At 40.6% G+C, this 19,242-nt stretch overlaps 1 protein-coding gene across 7 annotated transcripts in view; it reads right to left on the bottom strand.

Annotated features, from left to right (window-relative positions):
* IMPG2 (interphotoreceptor matrix proteoglycan 2) overlaps nt 1–19,242 on the bottom strand; it is a 58,582-nt gene that overhangs the window by 23,743 nt on the left and 15,597 nt on the right. For 4 of the 7 annotated variants that reach the window (XR_004408926.2, XM_033005248.2, XM_033005252.2 and 1 more), the window contains exons 4-8: nt 13,090–13,121; nt 12,968–12,991; nt 7,787–7,816; nt 3,434–3,486; nt 2,841–2,932 (exon numbers count right to left, since the gene is read on the bottom strand). Coding sequence is in view for 6 of the 7 variants with exons in the window: in XM_033005248.2 (XP_032861139.2) it covers nt 2,841–2,932; nt 3,434–3,486; nt 7,787–7,816; nt 12,968–12,991; nt 13,090–13,121 (231 nt within the window). In the remaining variant the exon portion in view is untranslated. The remainder of the gene's footprint in view (nt 1–2,840; nt 2,933–3,433; nt 3,487–7,786; nt 7,817–12,967; nt 12,992–13,089; nt 13,122–19,242) is intronic. The other 3 variants (XM_033005251.2, XM_033005253.2, XM_033005254.2) reach the window with 3 other exon arrangements.

Here is a 19,242-nt window from a genome sequence, read left to right as displayed (position 1 = left end):
CAACAGCACACTACATTCCTAAGCTTGGATCCAAACATCTGTCTTATATGGGCCAGAAACTGCTCCAGCTGCTGCAAACCTGGATGTTTCTCTGGCTTGTGATGGGGCAGAAAACCTGAGCCTTCTCCATAAATGCAGTACGGACAGGAACACATCAGGGCATTATTGGTGGGCCACACTGCCGGTCACGGATATACTTAGTGGCGTGTGAAAACTGCAGTCCAAAGCACAGCATGCTTACTTGAGCCATCAGCATACCCGTTTGCCTTGCACTACAATGGAGTTCTCATGAAGCCTCTAGGGACAGAGGTGGCAATTAATGAGGCAATCTGCTGAGCAAGAATATTTTTTTTGAGAATTCCTGTATTGCAGATAATTCTATTTTCCATTTGCACATCTTTACTCTAGTACAAGGCCGTCTAGCTGACCTCAGCTACAAAGGGAAATTGTGTGGGACGTTCACAAGGCAATTTAAAGTGCAACTATGGCTACACGAACAGCTCACTTGAGCCCAGTCAGCAGTAGGGTGATTCACCCCAAATTTACTAATTTTTCACAAGGCTCCTATTTACTATCCCACCTGGACAAGTTACCTTTGCCAAGTTCTACATTCAGAACACTCCCCTGTTTTGTTCAGCCTCAGTAAGTGGAGGATGCCCCTGGATATACCAGGGGGATCTTCAGGGTCCTCTGCTGAGCTAAAGGAGTGGGCTTCAGCTGGTAGGTCTGCACTACAGTTGCCCAAGAAGCCTCGCGGCAGTGGCTGTGCAATGCATCAGGGAAGTGTGTAGCTATCATGGTGACCACGGGCTGCAGCGAATTCCAAGTTTTAATCTAATTTGAATGACTGAGCAACACGGGAAGAACACTTTCTGCTTAGTTCCCTAGTATTTTACAACCAGCATACTATTCCTCATGGTACACTGAAAGACCAGATCATGTTTCAGGGTTTTGTTCTAAAACAAAAAACTGAGATTTGTGGGGGAGGGAAGGCTGGGTTAAGTTACCTTTAGCCAACTAGCCAAATGTCTTTGACTATTTACATGCAGTTGTTGCTTTCTCCCCATTAAAAAGGAAAAAAGAGAGCCAACAAAACAGACCTTTTCAGCAAAACTGCAGCCTGTGCTATGTATGGTGCAGGAAATGGAAAACCCTTTTTCCAGAATGTTTAGCTGCCACCAGCGAGCATTACACAAACTTATACATTGTTTAGGGACCCTCTAAAATTTTTTTAGTTAAATACTCTTCCCCCCCCTTATCCCATTTTTACTAGCTAACTTTGTTAAGGACTATAATGACTGGTACACTACTTAAAGGTAGTTAGCATTTAAGATACACATACTTAGCAGGCGTGTGTATGCTGCTGCTATATGGATGTTTGCAACACCACTTAGTTTCAATCATTTATCAGCCCCCCAAAACTAAGAGTGCAGAAGATGAGCTTTGCTCACTCTTAGTCCCGTAATGCGCAATGCATTTTGGCTGCACAGAGCAATGATGAGGTGTGATGTAACCGTACAGAGTGAAAACACTGTAGCAGGAGCAATCTCACTTTGGTTTCTTTCTGATTTACTGAAAGGACCTATTCTCTGCTCAGGCATAATACTTAAGGCAGTTTTGTTTCAAAAAAGAATAATGGTGTACATGGGACCAAAGCACAAGTGTTCCTGGTATGTAACATCAAGCCAGACCCTGGACTTGAGTCAGAAGCTGTCTGCCTATTTCATATTCAGTATTTATTCTTGGAAGCGCAATATCAGAGCTCCACAGTCAGCCCTGAAAGCTCTAGAAGAGAGTACAGTTTGGCCCAGCTTTGTTGCACAGCCACACTAGGTTACAGAACAGTGCACAGTTAAACCCAGTACCATAAATCAGCTTCTACTTATATGCAGCATGTACAACTCTGACAGCTTCTCAGTAAATCAGCTGAGAGTTTCATTTATAAGAAAACAAAAGCCAGCTAATTCATAGCACTGGTTTGCAAAATTTCCTTCAGTCGTGTAGGCCCATGAATACTGCAGATGGATTCTGCCCTGGGTTTGAGTGAGTGGTGGGGTTTTTTAGTAGCAGGGGAGGGTGCTCTAGGGGTGGCCCCCTGTGAGTGTGGCTGCGTGGTGTTTGGCTGCCGACCATGCTCAAACCACGACAGATTCAAGAGTTTGGGCTTAAATTTTAATCCAGAGGAGCTGCTTCCTGGAAGCAAATACTTCCCTGGGACCTACGTGGTGGTCAGCAATTCTGAAAGCCAGCTCACAGAGACATTTTAAGTACTTGAGTGGTAGGCTTCCCTGTGTCGGAAGTTTTGCTTAAATATCATGGTAAGGGTGACTGTAAGATGATAAAGAAAAGTGCATCTATGTCGGCAGAGGAAAAGGAGCAGAGGATCAGAAGGAATCTTCAAGGCTATCCAGGCCACCTCTCTGCTGTCCTACGCAACTGTACCACGTGGACCCCTGAAACACCACTACAGAAATTTAAGGTGTCTTGTGTTTCCATAGAAATAATAATGCTCCACATTCTTATCGGGGCTCTCAGGAGCCCTTGGCGTTCCCTGTCTAGTCCTATGTCACTACCAAAATCCTCACCTGACAGCTCAGCTGATCTGTTCTCTCTCACTGTCAGGGAAGTGGCATTGCAAAGCCTCTGCAAATGCAGACACACCTACCCAGGAAATGATTTTAAAACTTTATAAATTTCATGCCCTGTTTTTATGAAATCTTAATTTGTGTTAACACACTATGCTAACACCACCTTCAAGTACTAGGAAATGTAAATGACCACAAACAATATTATTCATGAAAGGCAACAGAATGCTGAACCAAATGAAAAAAACCACTCACAGTAATGTCTGCATCTTCAATCTCATGGACACTACCATGCACAGGACTCTCAATGGAGATCTCATGAGGGGGAGGAACAATGGCAGCTGCATCTGAGTTTAAAAGAGAGCAGTATTATTTGGGGGGTTTTTTGGTTTGGTTTTGTTTTTTTGTTTTTTGGTTTTTTTTTTAATACGCATGTACATGTAAATAGACACAGAAGCAGTTCAGCAAGCATAAACCAATGGCAAAATTTGATTCCTGTTCCCATCATCATGACAGAAACAACACAGGAAAAACACCTGAAGAGCCTGAGGAAAAGTACAAAATACGCTAATCAGAATAAAATCCTAATGCTCTGTCTAAGCAGATGTATTTGGGGGAACATGAAGTTAAGTGCAGTAAAAAGTGCACAGACCCAGTTTCTCTACCAGGATTTTCATGTTTCATATAATAACAAAATAATGTCAGCATATGACATGATCTCCAGATCACAAACAGCATTATTCAAGATGGAAAAGTTCACAGTTCGTTCTTAAATCCAAACACCACTGAGTTTCTCAATTTTCTATTAACTCAGAATCACCCTTTACTGGAGTTAGATGAAAACTGACCTCTCAATGTCGTAACATCAGCATCTGAAGCTGGAGTTGGAGTCCCACTACTGCTAAATAAAAATAAAATCAGAAATTTAAGTTGGACATGGTGAGAGAGATTTATTAGTTTTTGATTTATCTGTGATTCATGCTGCCACACTGAAAAGCATGTTTGCAGAATAAATCTTCCATGCTACTACTATGCTGGTAACTTCATAAAAATTAGGTTTTACAATATTTCAGTTGTTGTTTGCAACTTAGACATTGAGTCAGTTGCATCACACAACACATAGTGTGCCTCTCTAGGTTGCTAACCTCCTTATACTCCAACTGACTTGAAGTCCCACCCAAAAACACATTTTGCCTTCTAGAAGTTCTGTAAAGGAAGCAAATGCGAAGACCAGAGATAAAACACAAAGATAACCTGTAATATTCTATAAAATGCTCAGTTTTTAAAGTTTTCTCCAGTGCACTAAAACATCATCACTGTACTGAAATCACTGCAAGAAGATGGGTTCTTTCATCATGACTTTTACTCTGCTTTTTGGAAATGTTCAAAAGGCAGCAGTTTCTAAATCCAATTATTGCATTCACACACATATAAAACAACTCAAGGCCATATGTGAAAAATATTTCAGATAAAAATCAGATGAAGACTGTCAGCTTGAAGGAAAACTAACAGCTCTGACATGGCTCTTACAGTAAACCCAAGCTCCTTGGCCAATTCTCTAAGATCTGAGCAACTGTCAAGTTACCCAGAGCAGGAGACATACTCTGACAGAAACAAGTCTTCCCTGAATGAGAAAAAGCAATTTTTTAGGTTTGTCATATTTTCTATATGTACAGCCGAATCTGTAAGATTGGAAGTTTAAATGCTGGAAAGAAACTGAATTTCAGAAAATCATTGAAGTTCACTGCACAGAGGTATTTCTCTCACTTCTAAAGGAACTCTGTTTTTATTGGTGGTCATATTTGTGCCATAAAATAAGCAGTGCAGCAAGGAGTCTTCACTGTAATATATGCAAGCCCTGATACTATGTGAGCCATGGTTCCTGGCCTTGCCAGGTTTGATTTTTGATTTACGTACTAGATTACTGGTCTTGCAGTCTGTCCTCAAGCAAAACTCCACTCAGAGCTGATGGATATTTTGCCTCCTTCAGGACATATAATCAGTCTCTCCATCACTCACAAAAGCAAAGGCTTCCAGCACTGCCCAGACAACCAGATCCAAAGTTACTAAAGATACCCAGGCACAATCATATGATCAAACATATGATAGTTTCACAGAGTTAACATCTCAAACATTGTTTCTCCCCTTGCCTCTCAGATACATGTTACACTCACCAACAGACCTGAAGACAACTCTAATGAATTTGTAAGTTCAGGGAATGTGAAACTGACAGGGTGAGATCTATGTAACTATTATAAAATACTAGCAAAAAGTAAAATAATATCCAGATGAAAAAAGCAGAAAATACTTATTCAAGAGTTTAAATAGTACCTTCATGTATTTTCTTGATCAACTAAAGTCAATGAGCTCTATGCAAGATTTGAAATGTAGTTATTTGTGTCTGCTTCCACCTTGTGGACACTGGTACATGTTTTCAACCAGCACAGTGCAAGATAACTATCGAATCTCTGACAAACTCACTAAATCTTGGAATGAGTTCCCAGAATAGAAAGCCAAATTTTACTAGCAAGTGTAATTTAGATAAGATATCCTCTGTTATTCTCTCTGCTATTGCCATCACACATATAAAGAGTCGCATGTAATTAATTCAAAAAATATCAACTTCTTTCTGCTAAAAAACCTCAAACCAAAAAAAAAAAAAAAAAAAAAAAAGCAAACAACAAAACCCCACATTGAAAGTATTTAGGTTTTTTTTAAGAATACTGGTTGTATTTTAGAGGGATGTAGTTTCCTTACTTGTTTACCATCTCAAAACTGGAATAAAAACTCTTGCTTAATTGGTCAGATGAAATGTTTTCCAGTTAAATTCACCTAACTCCAAGGATGCATTACTCTTACCAATTTCAACAGGCATCTATACCAGAGTCTCACCAAATTACGGCATCAGTAAATAAAACATTTTAGTGCATCGTGTTTAATGATGGTATGTTCAGAAGCAAATATGATTCTACGTTTTAGGAGAGGTGAAACAATCTGGGATTTTACTTATTAAAAACTGTTTAGTGGAACACTAAGGCCAGAATAAAAACCTCAACAACAGCAAAGCAACGTGCAGTGAAACAACTCTGCTCCAGGACTTGGAATGTTATGTTCAGCTGAAGGGCTCAAATCCATATCAAAACATTAGCTAAGCCTTGTATCACTCCCCTGTTCTTCAGAAGGGGACGGCGAGAAACCCAGCTTACCGTGGTAGGCTCTGAGCTCAGCCTGAGACTCACAGGATTCGACCCCGATGCCCCCGGGGGGGTGCCCGGCGTGGGCTGAGGAGCCTCCAGGCGCTCCTGAGCTGCCCCAGGAGGCACAGGTCACCCTCGGGTCCCACGTCATCCCTGCCAGCCTTCTGCAGGGCCGCGCTGTAACTTAGGGCCTCGCAAAAGGACCTAAATGACTGTCTGACCAATGGAACCGAGCACCCAATTCTGCGGCGGGCTGGCCTCGGCCAAGGGCCAAACGCCCACCCACACGCTCTTCTCATTCCCCCTTCTCTACGAGACAGGGGGGAAAAATAAGATGAAAAAGCTTCTGAGTCAGCACAAAGATCGTTTACCAATTACCTCCACAGGCAAATCAGACTCAGCTTGGAGAAAATTAATTTATTGAATATTTAAATAGGCCTGGGTAGTAAGAAACAGGCAAACACTAAAACACCACCCATCCTCTGCCCTTTCCCAGGCTCAGCTTCACTCCTGACTCCTCTACCTTGTGTGGGCTCTGCAGGGGCAGCAGCTCCTTCAGGAAATGTCCACCTGCTCCAGCGTGGATCCCCCCCGGTCTGCAGGGAACACCCGCTGCGCCGCGGAGTGTCTCCCCCGCTTCTGAGCTTGGTGATCCCTAATCCCACCATTTCTCATTCTTTTCGTTCCCTCCTCCTCACCCTGGGCAGTGTTTTTGCCCTTTCTTACACACGCTTTCCCCGAGGCGCCACCGCCATGGCTGCGGGGCCCAGCCGGGCCCTGCGGTGGGTGGGCTGGGCCTCCCCTCAGCCCCCCCTTGCCCCTGGGCACCCAGTACAGTTGTGTTCACCACTGTACCCTGCAAGATCAATTTTAACTAAGTTGCTTGAGTTTTAAAAGAGAAATCCTCAGAGCAGACAAGAAAAAAAAAACAAAACAGAGGGGATGCTATGGTGCAAACCGCACTTTCAGAAGTGGAGCAGTTTGCAAATGGAAATGCCTAAAATTAGATTTCTGGAGTAGAGTACCACTCCTAGGTTAGATTACTGGTGACGGACGTATCAAAATAAAATTCTCCAAGTTTTAGAGGTCCCAGAAGACTCTCTCGACCACTGACTGAAATGAGCGGCAGCTCTCCAAGAGGGCACTCCAGTTAGTAATTCAACTTGGGCACCGCGTTAGCCATGTGGTGGCAACCACAGACCAAACGGGGCCATGGGGGAAACCACGAGAGTGCTGAAAAGCAAGGGGAGAATAAGGCCACTGTCCTTTACAGCGTAGCAAACCCATCACCTTAAGCAGCAACAGGCAACGCTCTTTGTCAGGGCCTGGTAATATAGTCTTACTTGCACTAAGGAGCTCTTAAATGCAAGCCCCCAATAGCTAACCAGTCTTCAGACAAAAATCCAGCTCACAGATGGCTGAAAATTAAAAGCCAAGGGCTTAAATAACACCTAGTGAAACCCTAACCAATCTAACCAAGTGAGACCAGTCAAGTATCAAATTTGGTCAAACTAACAGTTACCACTTCTTCTCAGGAGGATAAAAATACTGTTTTAAGAAACTGTGCTATAATCAACCTCACTTTATGCACAACATTGTTTTTTTCATTGCTTTACCAGAACAGTGAGGCTTGCTTTCTCTTTGCCTTCTACTTCCCCTTAACATTTTAATTTTTCAAATGCCCACTTTATTAATCTCCTAAAAAAGGAACAATAGTACTAGGGATCTCTAAGGAAGTCACTCAACATGCACATGACAATACATATACTCATTTGCCTGAACATACTGCTCTTCAAGGTAAACACAGATTCAAATTCACATTCATTCACACCACTTAAAATCTGAGGGGTTTTTTTTTGCCCCAGGATTAATCCGGGGCCCAGGCTTTATTTTTTAACTATACCTACACAAGCAAGCCACTCCAGGTGGAGGGACTATGTTCCAGCAACAACTTACTGTGAATTTGAGACACATACATACGAAATGTAATTTCTATTGTCCTACCTGCAGGAGTGATGCCCTGGACCACCTTGGCTGAGCATTAAGCAAAATATAAAAACATACACATATGTATGGAGAGGCAGGAAGGTATATACACAAGCAGATGTCTACGCAGCAGAACAAACAACACTGCACTGTGTTTCCTCGGCAGAAACAACCCGTTTCAGATCATGCAGCTCTGCTAGGCACCAGGATCTAGGCAGGTGTAAGACAAGACCCATATAAAGGCCTCTAAAGTTGATCTGAAGTAAATAGTGCTTATGGACAGTCTATGCGTATTAATAAAGCAAACACAGCTCAGAAATACAGCCTATATTCCCCTTTTTCAAACCCCAAGATACGTATTTCTGTGTGACATCAGTCATGTCAGGAAAAGACTCAACAGTTCCCAGTCCATCAAAGCATATACAGAGTCCCATTGACTTGTAGGCAACTGCAAAGCCTAAGCAAATTCTTTATGTGTAGCCATACTGTGTTATTAAGGAGAAATATCACACAGGACCCGTCAAACAGGGCATTGGTGATACTATTTCATGCACCCCCACTCCAAAATTTTATAAAGGTATTAGTAACATATGTTACTCCTCAAGGTTTAACAAAAACTCAGCTCTGTAGTTAGAGAAGGTAACTTCAGATTTGTACTACACATTCTGGGCATCCCTCAGCTTATCAATGATTGATATAATTGTTTATCAATTTGGATGTCCTAAAGTCTAATTTGCTATGTCAAGCATTTATTTTTCTTAAACATTACTATTTCAATGTTCTTATTGTACAAAGAGGGGAAAATCCTTTTATGGTCCAATTTTCTCCTTCTTAAATAGTTTAATCCCACAACCTTGAATTAAGTAAGTCTGTGATTTCAGAAGTATTTTTATATAAGTACAGAATGCAAGACTGAGCCTTGTACTCAGATTCTTTTCTTTTTAAATTGTACTTGCATTTATCTTAATTTTCATTTAAATAATTCTTGAATTTTGATCTCTTTTGGTTTTAATTAAAGCAGGACAAACATTTCATATTGGCTACCTGACAGTAGGGAGCACAAAAGGAAATACAAAACTGAAGAGGAGCAGTGTGGGACTCCTCACATTGGGTACAGATGCTCAAAAATTTCTGAAATGAGCAGTATCATTGCCAAGTCCACAGGCAGACAGTAAAGGAGCTCAGGTATGCTTCTACTTCACTGCAGGCAGAACTGCTGAACTGTTGAAATTATCCCAGCACACAAGAGAAACTCTTTTTCTTTCATGAAGCACATTTAGATAAACAGTACAAAATTTGAGTTGATACGTCATCAACCATTGTTGCCACCACTGATGAAACACCAATCTTAAATTTGCCAATGTATTTTGAAGCAGAGAATATGGCCAGAACAAAAGTTTGGACATGATTTATTGTGACTAATTTCAGTGAGTCCAGAATCAGCAAGTAGTAGTCAGAAGGGACACATGCTTCTATTTAATTCATTTGACATCAACAGCCATTTCTGAAAAAGTGAAAAACTAGTGCATTATATTAATCCTTTTCAACTATCCCATAGTCCCTATCTTTTCCTCCGTATGTTATTGTGCATACCAACACTCAAGCAAGGCTATGACATAAAAGCTGTAGTTTTCTACTGAAGCAATTTTGTGTTACTCCTTTGCCTTCAGTTGATTCTCGAGATGTCTTTTGACCACCCAGGAATTAGACAAAATGACCGTTCTATTGTCATGAGACATACTCCAGTATAAAGAGAGAAAAAAATCACTATGCAAAGTCCCAATGGCCTATTGAATAAATCAATCATTAAAAGTCTTTAGCTGATGTAGTGCTTCCAGACTTCCAACTGGGGCAAAACTCTACAATGTCCACTGGGCTGCTCTATACGTATCTGGATTATGTCCCATATATTACTTTTCCTTTGAGGTTTTCTCCTCAGTGGTACTTAGTTTAATCTCTCAGTTCCTTAAAAGGCCACACTAGCTGTGCATTTAATTTATATGAATGCATGCACTAGCCTTATGGGAACAAACTTTCATCCTGATGTCATGCAATTGTCAGTAATGCCAGATTGTGAGTTATTCTGGGAGGTAAATTACACAAGTACAAGCCACCTTTCTGTAGGCTATGCTAAAACTATCATAGCGTTTAATTGGCTGAAACCAGCTTTTTCCAGCTAGACACACAGTATTAATATCTAGGTAGGATTATGAGAGATGTAATAAATTATTTAAGTCACAGTATCAATTCTACAGCTGTTCATAGCTTTCAGCAGTTTTGCTTTAATCTAGAGGTGTAGTGTAGTTAAAATGACCAAAAGATATCAAGGGCCTGTCTTCCATTCCAGATCAGCCCCAAATTCAGAAATCATTTCACAGAAACAATTGTTGCACAGCAAAAGAAGATTGGTCATTGGTGATTAATTATTTTTTTCATAAAAAGAAAATACTCTTCTAGATTCTTGTGCCTAGGCTATGCTCTAGAAAACAAACCTACTGCCAAATTTCCTCTGTTCTTATCAGTGAGCAGACTGACAAATATGCCTACTTCTAGGCTTCCAAACTGAAATGACTGTTTCTGCACATTCATCAGAGAAACTGGAGTTCACCAGAGGCCAAGTCAGAGCACCCCTGCTACACCCCTGCTTCGAGGCATCCTCTGGAGAAGCCCGTCCTTCTCTGGCCACGTGGGAGCTTCACTTGACCATCTAGATTCCTAAAGCACCAGCTTTGGGTTAGTCGTGCCATCCCTTGAGACGTGAGACCGCTCTGACACAGACGGCACAGCTGTGGGGTGCGACAGCCACATTCATACCACAGCACTGCCCCGCACCGCCCCAGCCCCTCCCTGCACACGTGGGTCAGCAGGCGACGACAGCGCTGGCCGGGAAACGGCAGAACCTGCTCCCGTCTCCTCCTGGGCAGGAGGATTTCCCACGCCGGGCCCAGGGCCACTGAGGGTGATCCTGGGTCAGGTACCTACTCTGACTTCTCACAGAACATTTTAAAAAGGTCTTCGTTTTATTCTGGTGTGTACCAAGAGGTCTAGCATATTTTTGCAGGAAATAATAGTGTTGGCAGTTGGCAATACTGAGATGGCTCACTTACTCCTCTTGATGGAAGACATCCAAAGTTAGACGAGACATCTTCTACCCATGACAACCAATCAAGGCTTTGTTTTTACATGACCCTGGCTTACAAACTTCACATCTTAAACCATGACTGCTCTAAGATGTCCAGAACGCTCTTAGAATAAGTTTGGGTTTTTTAATATTGCCAATTATATTGCCAATTATTATTATATTAAATTTATATTAATTTCTTCCTGATACTCCATTATCTGGAGCAAATCTACATGTTTCTGTTTCACTGCTTCTGTCCTGTATCCCTCTCTTTATGTCATAAAGCACTATCATATCCAAGCACAAGACAAACAACAACTTTTAGAGGAAAAGATACAGTAAAACTGAAGTTTAAACTGACTGTAATCACAAAGGTCCCATCCTAAAACTATGAACAATCTCAAGAAACGTATACTGGGATAAAAGCAGTGTATTTTTGAGAGATGCAACACAGCCTCAGAGTTAATTGAGTTGGGTGAAGTTTAACAGTTGTCTACTGGAGCCCCTTTAATGCCTGTCACAAAGCACTTGAGAAGATGGCTTTTGTACAAGTACAACATTAATCACTCCCATCCAACTCTCAATCAAATGCTAGGCTCTTTGCATTGCTAGGTTGTTTAGCCCAGTGTATGCAGTGACTCTCAATTAATGAGCATTGACCCTAATTCCTTGTATATCTCTACATTTACTAGATTTCCTGAATGATCACATAGAGGGATACAGTAGGTTTTCAAACCCAACTTCTTCAGAAAAATGAATTTTTTCAGAGCCTTCAACATTAAAACTGAAATAACTGTATCTCTGAATTCACATTTTCTCATAAATAAGATGTGGTTCCATTCATGTAAAGAGCTAAGCTAGAGAATGACTGGTGCCAATGAGAAAGAATCAGACCCACAAAATTTACAAGGACAAGATTTTTTTTTTTTCTCTTTGAAAATAAAAGCATATAAAAGTTTAGTCAATGTTATTGTCTCAAAATAGAAAGTTCTGAACAGATGTACGCTACCCAGTTGACCTGGAGGCTCTGGGGTGTGCTCTTGTCAGAGGAGTGTTCAGCTCAACAGGACAGAGAGAAACCAATCTCTTAGGAATCACTTATGCCCTTATCGTCTCAAAGTTACTAAGTTTTATATATAATGTTGTGGTTATGAAAACATTATGAGTATACCTAATTTGAGAAGTTGTGTTGGTTTTTGTTTTTGGGGTTTTTTTTGTTTTGTTTTGGTTTTTGTTGTTGTTGTTGTTTTTTGTTTGTTTGTTTTTGTTTTTTTTTTTTTTAATCTAGAAAGTGATTACTCTTCCCAGTAAATTCATTACTCATATTTATCATAGCTTTATATGGCCCGTAAAGCAAGGAATTGAACCTGCCAACTTTTCAGATGAGTTCAGCACTAGGTTGTTTGGGTTTGAATTGCTCTAAAAATAACAGCTTAGATTAAGTTCTGAGTAGGAATGGAGTAATAATAATTTGAACTGGTTTTCCTCTCAGTTCAAATAAGACATGAAAGTAACAAGACAATTCAGGTTTGCTTTGGTAAAAAGAAGCCAAATTCGAACTAGTTTTCATTTTTATTGCCTTGTTAAAAGCGTGAGGACCCCAAGCAGCTAACTCCCCTTGTAACTGTTTTAGAGTATATTTTTCAAAAGTTTTTTTAGAAAGCATTTCAAAAACATTCCTCTTTCTTGCTTTTTGTAATGATGACCAGGACTACCTTAAAGCCTTTGGGAAAGGTTCATGAGATAACTGGAAGACAACTAACTATGGGCACTTTCCCAAAATAGATTTCTCCCATTAAACCTCTTCAGGTAAATAGCCTGCATCTGTGTCTGATGGCCAACAAGGTGATGACATACTTCAGCAAAAGTGCAAGCCCCAGATTGGTTGAGATATTTTGAGCATGCCAAGCATGCTGTGAAAGAGGTTCCCATGCAAGAACCACAGAATCTCTCCACCACACTTTTCTATATGCCCTTTTGCACAAAGGTGAATTTTGTTCATCTTCAGTGCACAAATCAACTCCAGCAGCAGCAAGAACTGGAGAAAAAAGAGCCTTTAAAAAGTGAAAATTACTTACCCACATGACCAATCAGCACAGGAGCTGACAAGAAAAAGAGAAAGAAGGTTACAAAATGTCACAACTCAGCCCTGCTGTTATCTCCAGAGAGAATAAAACGCAAGGAAAACACAGATGCTCACCTGCCCATTGTTTCCTTCATATAGGACTGTTTCTGGAAAACAAACAAACAAATCCTAAGTATTTTTGAGTATCATAAGGTGAAAGGAATTGAAATGCAGTTTATATCACTTTGTTTCCTCCCCTGTGACAAAATAATTCAATTTTATTTGCTCTATGTTCATTTGTTAAGGTCAAAATTTATTAACAAAGTCCCTGCTGAAAAGAAAGTGTGTCCTACATTTCCAAAATGCAACCAAAACTCAACAACAGATGTTGTAAAGAACACTAGGTTTGTCAGAAGATGCTCTGCATTTCTGCATTTTCCTGCATTGTTCTGCAGGAACAATGTTCTCTCACCTTAGAGGAGGCTAGCCATAAGATCCTTTTAAGCAAGTGGTCTTAAGAAATACAATATTACTTCCACTACTTGTCTGTAGATTTAAAGCAATCTTTCTGAAAGTACAGTTACAGCTTAAAGTAACACAGTGGGATTAGTCTGATGACTTTGTTTATGGTTATACAAGTGACAAGGATGACATTTTTCATTTATTGGTATATCAAGACTAAGGAGGGGCTACAGAGTTCACATTTTTTCATCAAAATTCTCATGGTGTTATTGCCACTGGTTCTCGAGAGGAGTCACAGGAATTTCTGTGTGGAACTCCACAAGAAAGAGAAGATCCTGAGCAGTTTGCAGCATGATAGCTGTTGAGGAATAGTGCTGTACCCTGCTGCTCTATCAGTGTGAACAGAATATAAAATATTTATAGAAGATTATTGTCCAGCTACAAAATTTCTGTTTCTTTCCGGTTTGGGGGGAAAAGGGATTGTTTGGCAGTTTGTTTATTAGCCTGGCTTTCCTTACATAATCAATACAGATATATTTTTCAGTAAAAACTCAACCCAAAGCGGATGAACTCAAATAGCTACTTTTAAGTTAAATTACAATAAACATAACACATACTATTTCCACTCTGAAAACTCCACAAAACACCCATATGTATTTAGTGACCTAAGGACTGTCACGCTAAGCTATCCTGGTGATTCTTTTTGTAAAAGAGGGATAAAAAGTCAAAAGAGACTCTTTGAGCCAGTTAGCTTGCTCATTCCCTTCACCTGTGTTTCTAAGGAACTGTACAAGTTCAGTCTTTACTGATTTGAAGCCACGTCAGTGACCACCTTTCTCTTCTTTCCAGGATATCTGCAGGCAGTAAGTGTGATCACAGCTAGAATGGCAGGCAGCCTGGATATCAGCCTGAGCAGGGCTTGCCAAAATACTAGCTTTAGTCAGTTTGTTTTTCAGCATGTCCTTTGGCCAACCTTTATCGTACAAGTTCATTAAATTAAGTATTCGGAGATACTTTAGTATGAAAAACTAAGACACAGCAAGACCAGTTTTAAGTGACAAAGAAACTAACAAGTCTACAGTGAAAAGTCTAACTCAGGGCCACTAAAACTGTACTGGACACTTTGGGGTACTTTTTAAGGGGTCATTACACTGCTCTATACTGCACCTGTACTCAGGTTTAGTGCACCGGGATCTGCAAGGAATAGAGAGACTGATTCCCTCCCTACAAGCTTTTGGAAAATTATACGTGAGTGGTAGCCCATACAGTAAAAGGTGTTTGTTCACTAGAAAAAGAGACTTTCTTCCACATTCAATCAGCCAAGGCAGTTTGTAGGTGCTACTGAAAACAAACCTGGTTATTAGGGGCCCCACACATCTTTTTAATACCACCTTATAGTCCGTACCCAGCAGCTATACTTGGCAGGTCTACAAAGACGATTGACAGCAGAGGTCAGTACAGTCCTGATCATTTCTTAGATCACCAAAACAAAGATGCCCCAGTGAGGGGTGCTCTGGCCAAAGCTTTCCTGCAGGGCAGCCTGAGGAGCTAATAGCACCCAGCTTTCCCAAGCCTGGGTCCCAGGACTTAATCAACGTGTCTTGTTATTTCTGAGTCGTGTATTCAATAAATTGTAAGAACAACTTATAAGAGCCAAACCTGAAATGCCAATTTATTATTTCAATGGCCAAGACCTAGAATATCAAACACGACACACTGTTTCCACATCTACATTTAAAAAAAAAAAGGCATTAAATTACTGAGTACTCATCCAATTTTGTAATAAACTAGCAAAGCCTTATATCGTATGATTAGCTTCGAATGACAGCCTCTGCATAGGGTAGCTAGATTATTCCTTAATTCATCACTGAAAATCACATCTTTTGTGAAATAAAATAACTTCAAAGGACTACATGCTTTAAATGACTGTTTAAGTGACCTGGCTTTTCACCATGCTTTCTCAGACAAAATCTCCCACTGGATACAACAGCAACTTTGAGAAATAATGGTAAAGACTATCATCCTTACATTTGGTTTCTACATAAAGCTGTGACGCTACTGCAAAAACAGCAACAACAAAAAAAGCATGAACTGTAAATGACAAATGAGTTGATAAAAGAAGTGTCAGTCATCCATCCAAACCCACATGCCAATGCAAAGCTTGCACTGAGATGACTACCATCTTGCAGCTTTACGTCGCAGGTAAAATCTTAGGTTTTACAGTAAATTCAAAGGGAAGTATGACATCAATACACAGTCTTCGGTTTCTTACAGTCTATAGAGGGCTGAAAAACAGATTCACACATTTTGGGTCAGTCTTACAGACGGATCCAATATAAAACTTGGTTTAATATAAAACTTATTTTTAAAAATGTTAAATGCATTCTTTTTTTTTCAACTGAGGTGTGAAAATGAAGCATCCCCCTATTGCTAAACTGCCATGGTCTGTAATAGTTTGTAGTGTGATTGCTTTCCTCTCTTCATTCCAGTCTAGGGTTGGGGCAAGCACTGACATACTTGAATTTCATGGCAAACAGGCATCTTTTTTTCTCAGAAACCAAGCGTTTTAGAGCTAATATTGGCTTGGTTTCTTATTTAGTACAGAACAGCATTTGCCAAATCACATCACCTCTCTGGCTCAGTTCCTTCATTAATGAGATGGAGTTTTAAACATACCTACGGCACAAGGATCTGCAAGGATTAATTAACATCTTGACCCTCTGGATACTTGAAGTGATCTATAAATAGTTCTACACAGCAGCAGCAGCCACACCAAAGTTCAAGGGGATGGCTTTTAATCAGTGAAGCTACCTTTGGCAGATGCTTTGTATAAAATTAGTTCTCTTGAAATGAGGCCTTCAAAACATTATTATACAAATTCTTCTAAAGTCAGAAGCTGAGTTTTGTGTCAGTTGCACTAGAGCTTCCCTTTCTTAACAGGCCACAGTTAGTTTTATATAAAGCAAAATTACCATGAATTAGTAAGAGTCCACAGCATTTCATACAACCTACACCACAATACCACAAATCACATACAGTACTGAGTGGATGGATGAGTTTCTGCCAACTTGCAAACTTGCAGAAAAGCAATGATATAGGAGATTCTTCTCTGGTCCTGAGAGATGATTGTTATGCACAGAAGACAAAATATCTCAGAGATAATTCCAAACAAGAAAAAAAGGTGGAGGAAATGTCAAAGAGATCTTAAATAATCTCATATTAGTTTAATCCCATGGGTGAAGGACTGTACCAAGCATGTTTGATTTAACCCACCTGTACACATCATTTCCAACAGGAAAGTCACAAAGGAACTATTCTCTCTTTGCTTATCCTGATTCCCCACCCTGGTGCATGGCAGAACCATGCTCTCACAGAGGCAAGGCCAAAGCACCGGGGGCAATTCAAGCAAATGGAAAACAATGTCCAGAACTGAAGCTGGAGGGAAAAAACAAGGATGGAGAGCAGTGCTCTGAGACATAAGGTGAAAATATGGTCTATAGCGAGTAAGAGGAGAGACATCAGGGAAAGCTTAGTGGAACAGAAATTGCCTTAACCATGTTCCACTTGAAATGAAGGCTAGAGATCCATGGAAAGGTGTCAGAAACGAGCTAAGGCTCCAGCCTGTCCAGGAGGAATCAGCCCCACATCAGAGGTGAACTCACAATGTAGAAATGATGCTTCAGTGTGTGTTAGACAGGGCTATGTAGAAATGAGGTGCAAAACAGGGAAAACAAGGAAGAACTACAGATTTGCAGAGTAAAGGAGCTGATCAGACAAGGATGAGGTGGATGAAGCATCAGTTCTGAGCTCTGCCTGGAAAGAGATGAGCAGGGGTTTCATGGCTGAAAGTTTCTGTGCTGTGCCAGCTGTCCAAGAGAGACTGAAAATGAAGATTTAGGCTGGAATTGGAGGAGAGTGACCAGAGAGAATTAACACAAAGGGTTTGAGAGATGAAAGGGAGATGACACAAGATTTGGAGAGGCAAATGGAGCTAATTAATCTATTTGCATATATGTGGTGAAGGTTTGGGGTTTTTTCTTTTTAAGTCAGAGGAGGCTAAAACTTGCAATACAAAAAGAAAGAACCAAAGTCAATAGGAGAATACTATACGTGAGGATAAGAAAGGGGGCGAATGAAATCTGACATAATGGCTCAAAGGATAGCAACAGAATATTTTTTTAATCCATAAACCAGAATGGGCAGTCTGAAAGAGCAGACAAGATCTACTTCTTTCCAGATTTAAAAGAAACTGAAGATGTGCTGTGCAAAGAAAAAATGTTAAGGTATCAAAAAGATACTGGAAACTGTGATCAGGACATTTGATTAAACAGAGAAAGACAACAGTTAGCAAGGAAGATCACAGAACAGGAAGAGGAGAGACAGCAGAAGAGGTCTTTCGGTCTCAGGAACCTTAGGTAGACAAAAACATCTACTTTGTGAGGTGGTCTGAAACTACACCACCAGGAGCTAGTGGTTACAAACGACTCACACCATTGGGGGGCTACATCCCACCTTTGAACACAGCTCAGAATTCAGGCAAAGTCACATATTTTACATTGCTAAGTGTCCATTTCAGCATGCTAAGGAGGTATTTTGTTATGCTATCCAAAGGCAGGGTTACCTTCTGCCCCTTCTGTCCTGGTCTCTGTCACTAAGCAGTTAGTCTGTGCTCCAAACACAGTGAAAGAGATAGAGCTGCTGATGGGCTGAGAAGTCAATACTAAACAAAAGTACTGCTGTGTCAACACAATTGCAGGTTTTGTATCTTGTCCCAAGCGCTTTTCAAGTTGAGTTTTGGTGGGTGAGTACCTCTTGTCACAGCTTTAGGGATTCCTGGGGAAACTGTTGCCTTTTGGTTCTCAAAGCTGCACTACCAATTCCTTTCCCCAGCTAACTCTCTTAGCTTAACTCTTGGCACTGAGCCCCACCAAAAGTTGCTCACAGCACGAATGTCCCTCTCACCAGCAAGCAAAAATCACACAGACCTTTTTCCTTTGGAAGGGATTTGTGACCTAATCCATGTTGTCATGTCTCATTTGCCCAACACTGTTCACATATCCTTTGTTATACACATGGGGCTGTATATGAGCCCTCAGCAGGTATAGCCAAGTAACTGCTCGATGTTACATGAGCTCCTTTATTTCTTCATTTCTCATGACAGCTTTTCTCAACACGCGTTGTTGTTTTACATTGTCATCAGAGCTACAAGGAACAGCAACTCATCAGAACTTTCTGAAATCTGATTGAAGTTCAGAGAAATAGAGATTGGGATGTGGAATCTGCCATAAAGGATGGATTTGCCCTATTACATGCCCCCACTGGAAATGCAAGATGCAGACAGATTTTTACAATGGAGGACTGCAGTATCATGCTTTAAGCTGCATTTTGCTATGGACTCGGGAAAGAGATTCTATTCATATTGGAAAGATGAGGATCTACCTACCTCCAACTTCCATTAGAGTCTCTTGGCAAGACCTACATTTCCTGAACTCTCCAGGAACTGTAAAACATCAAGTTTCAGGATCCTGATGAATTAAAAAATGGCCCCAAATTAACTGACCAACAGAACAATGACAAAGTCATGCAAGTCCGTGGGCCTCTGCTTGCTTTAAGCACTTTGATGAACAGAAAGGTCACAACAATTATCTCAGCCCACCATGACTTAACTGGATGGCAGTTAAACAGGTAAGTATGACCATCAGTATTTTAGGTTCTCTCCACCCAACAAGGAATATAATCAGACCTATTTCAAGATATCCACTGAACTAATAATTCATACAGACTAGCTCCTGCAGCTCTTTGTGGTGGCAGGTACTGCTGAGGTAC

The sequence above is a fragment of the Tyto alba genome, unplaced genomic scaffold (assembly GCF_018691265.1).
Source record: "Tyto alba isolate M040663 unplaced genomic scaffold, T.alba_DEE_v4.0 Super-Scaffold_14, whole genome shotgun sequence".
Lineage (NCBI taxonomy): Eukaryota > Metazoa > Chordata > Aves > Strigiformes > Tytonidae > Tyto > Tyto alba.
This window is presented reverse-complemented; position numbering and strand designations above follow the sequence as displayed.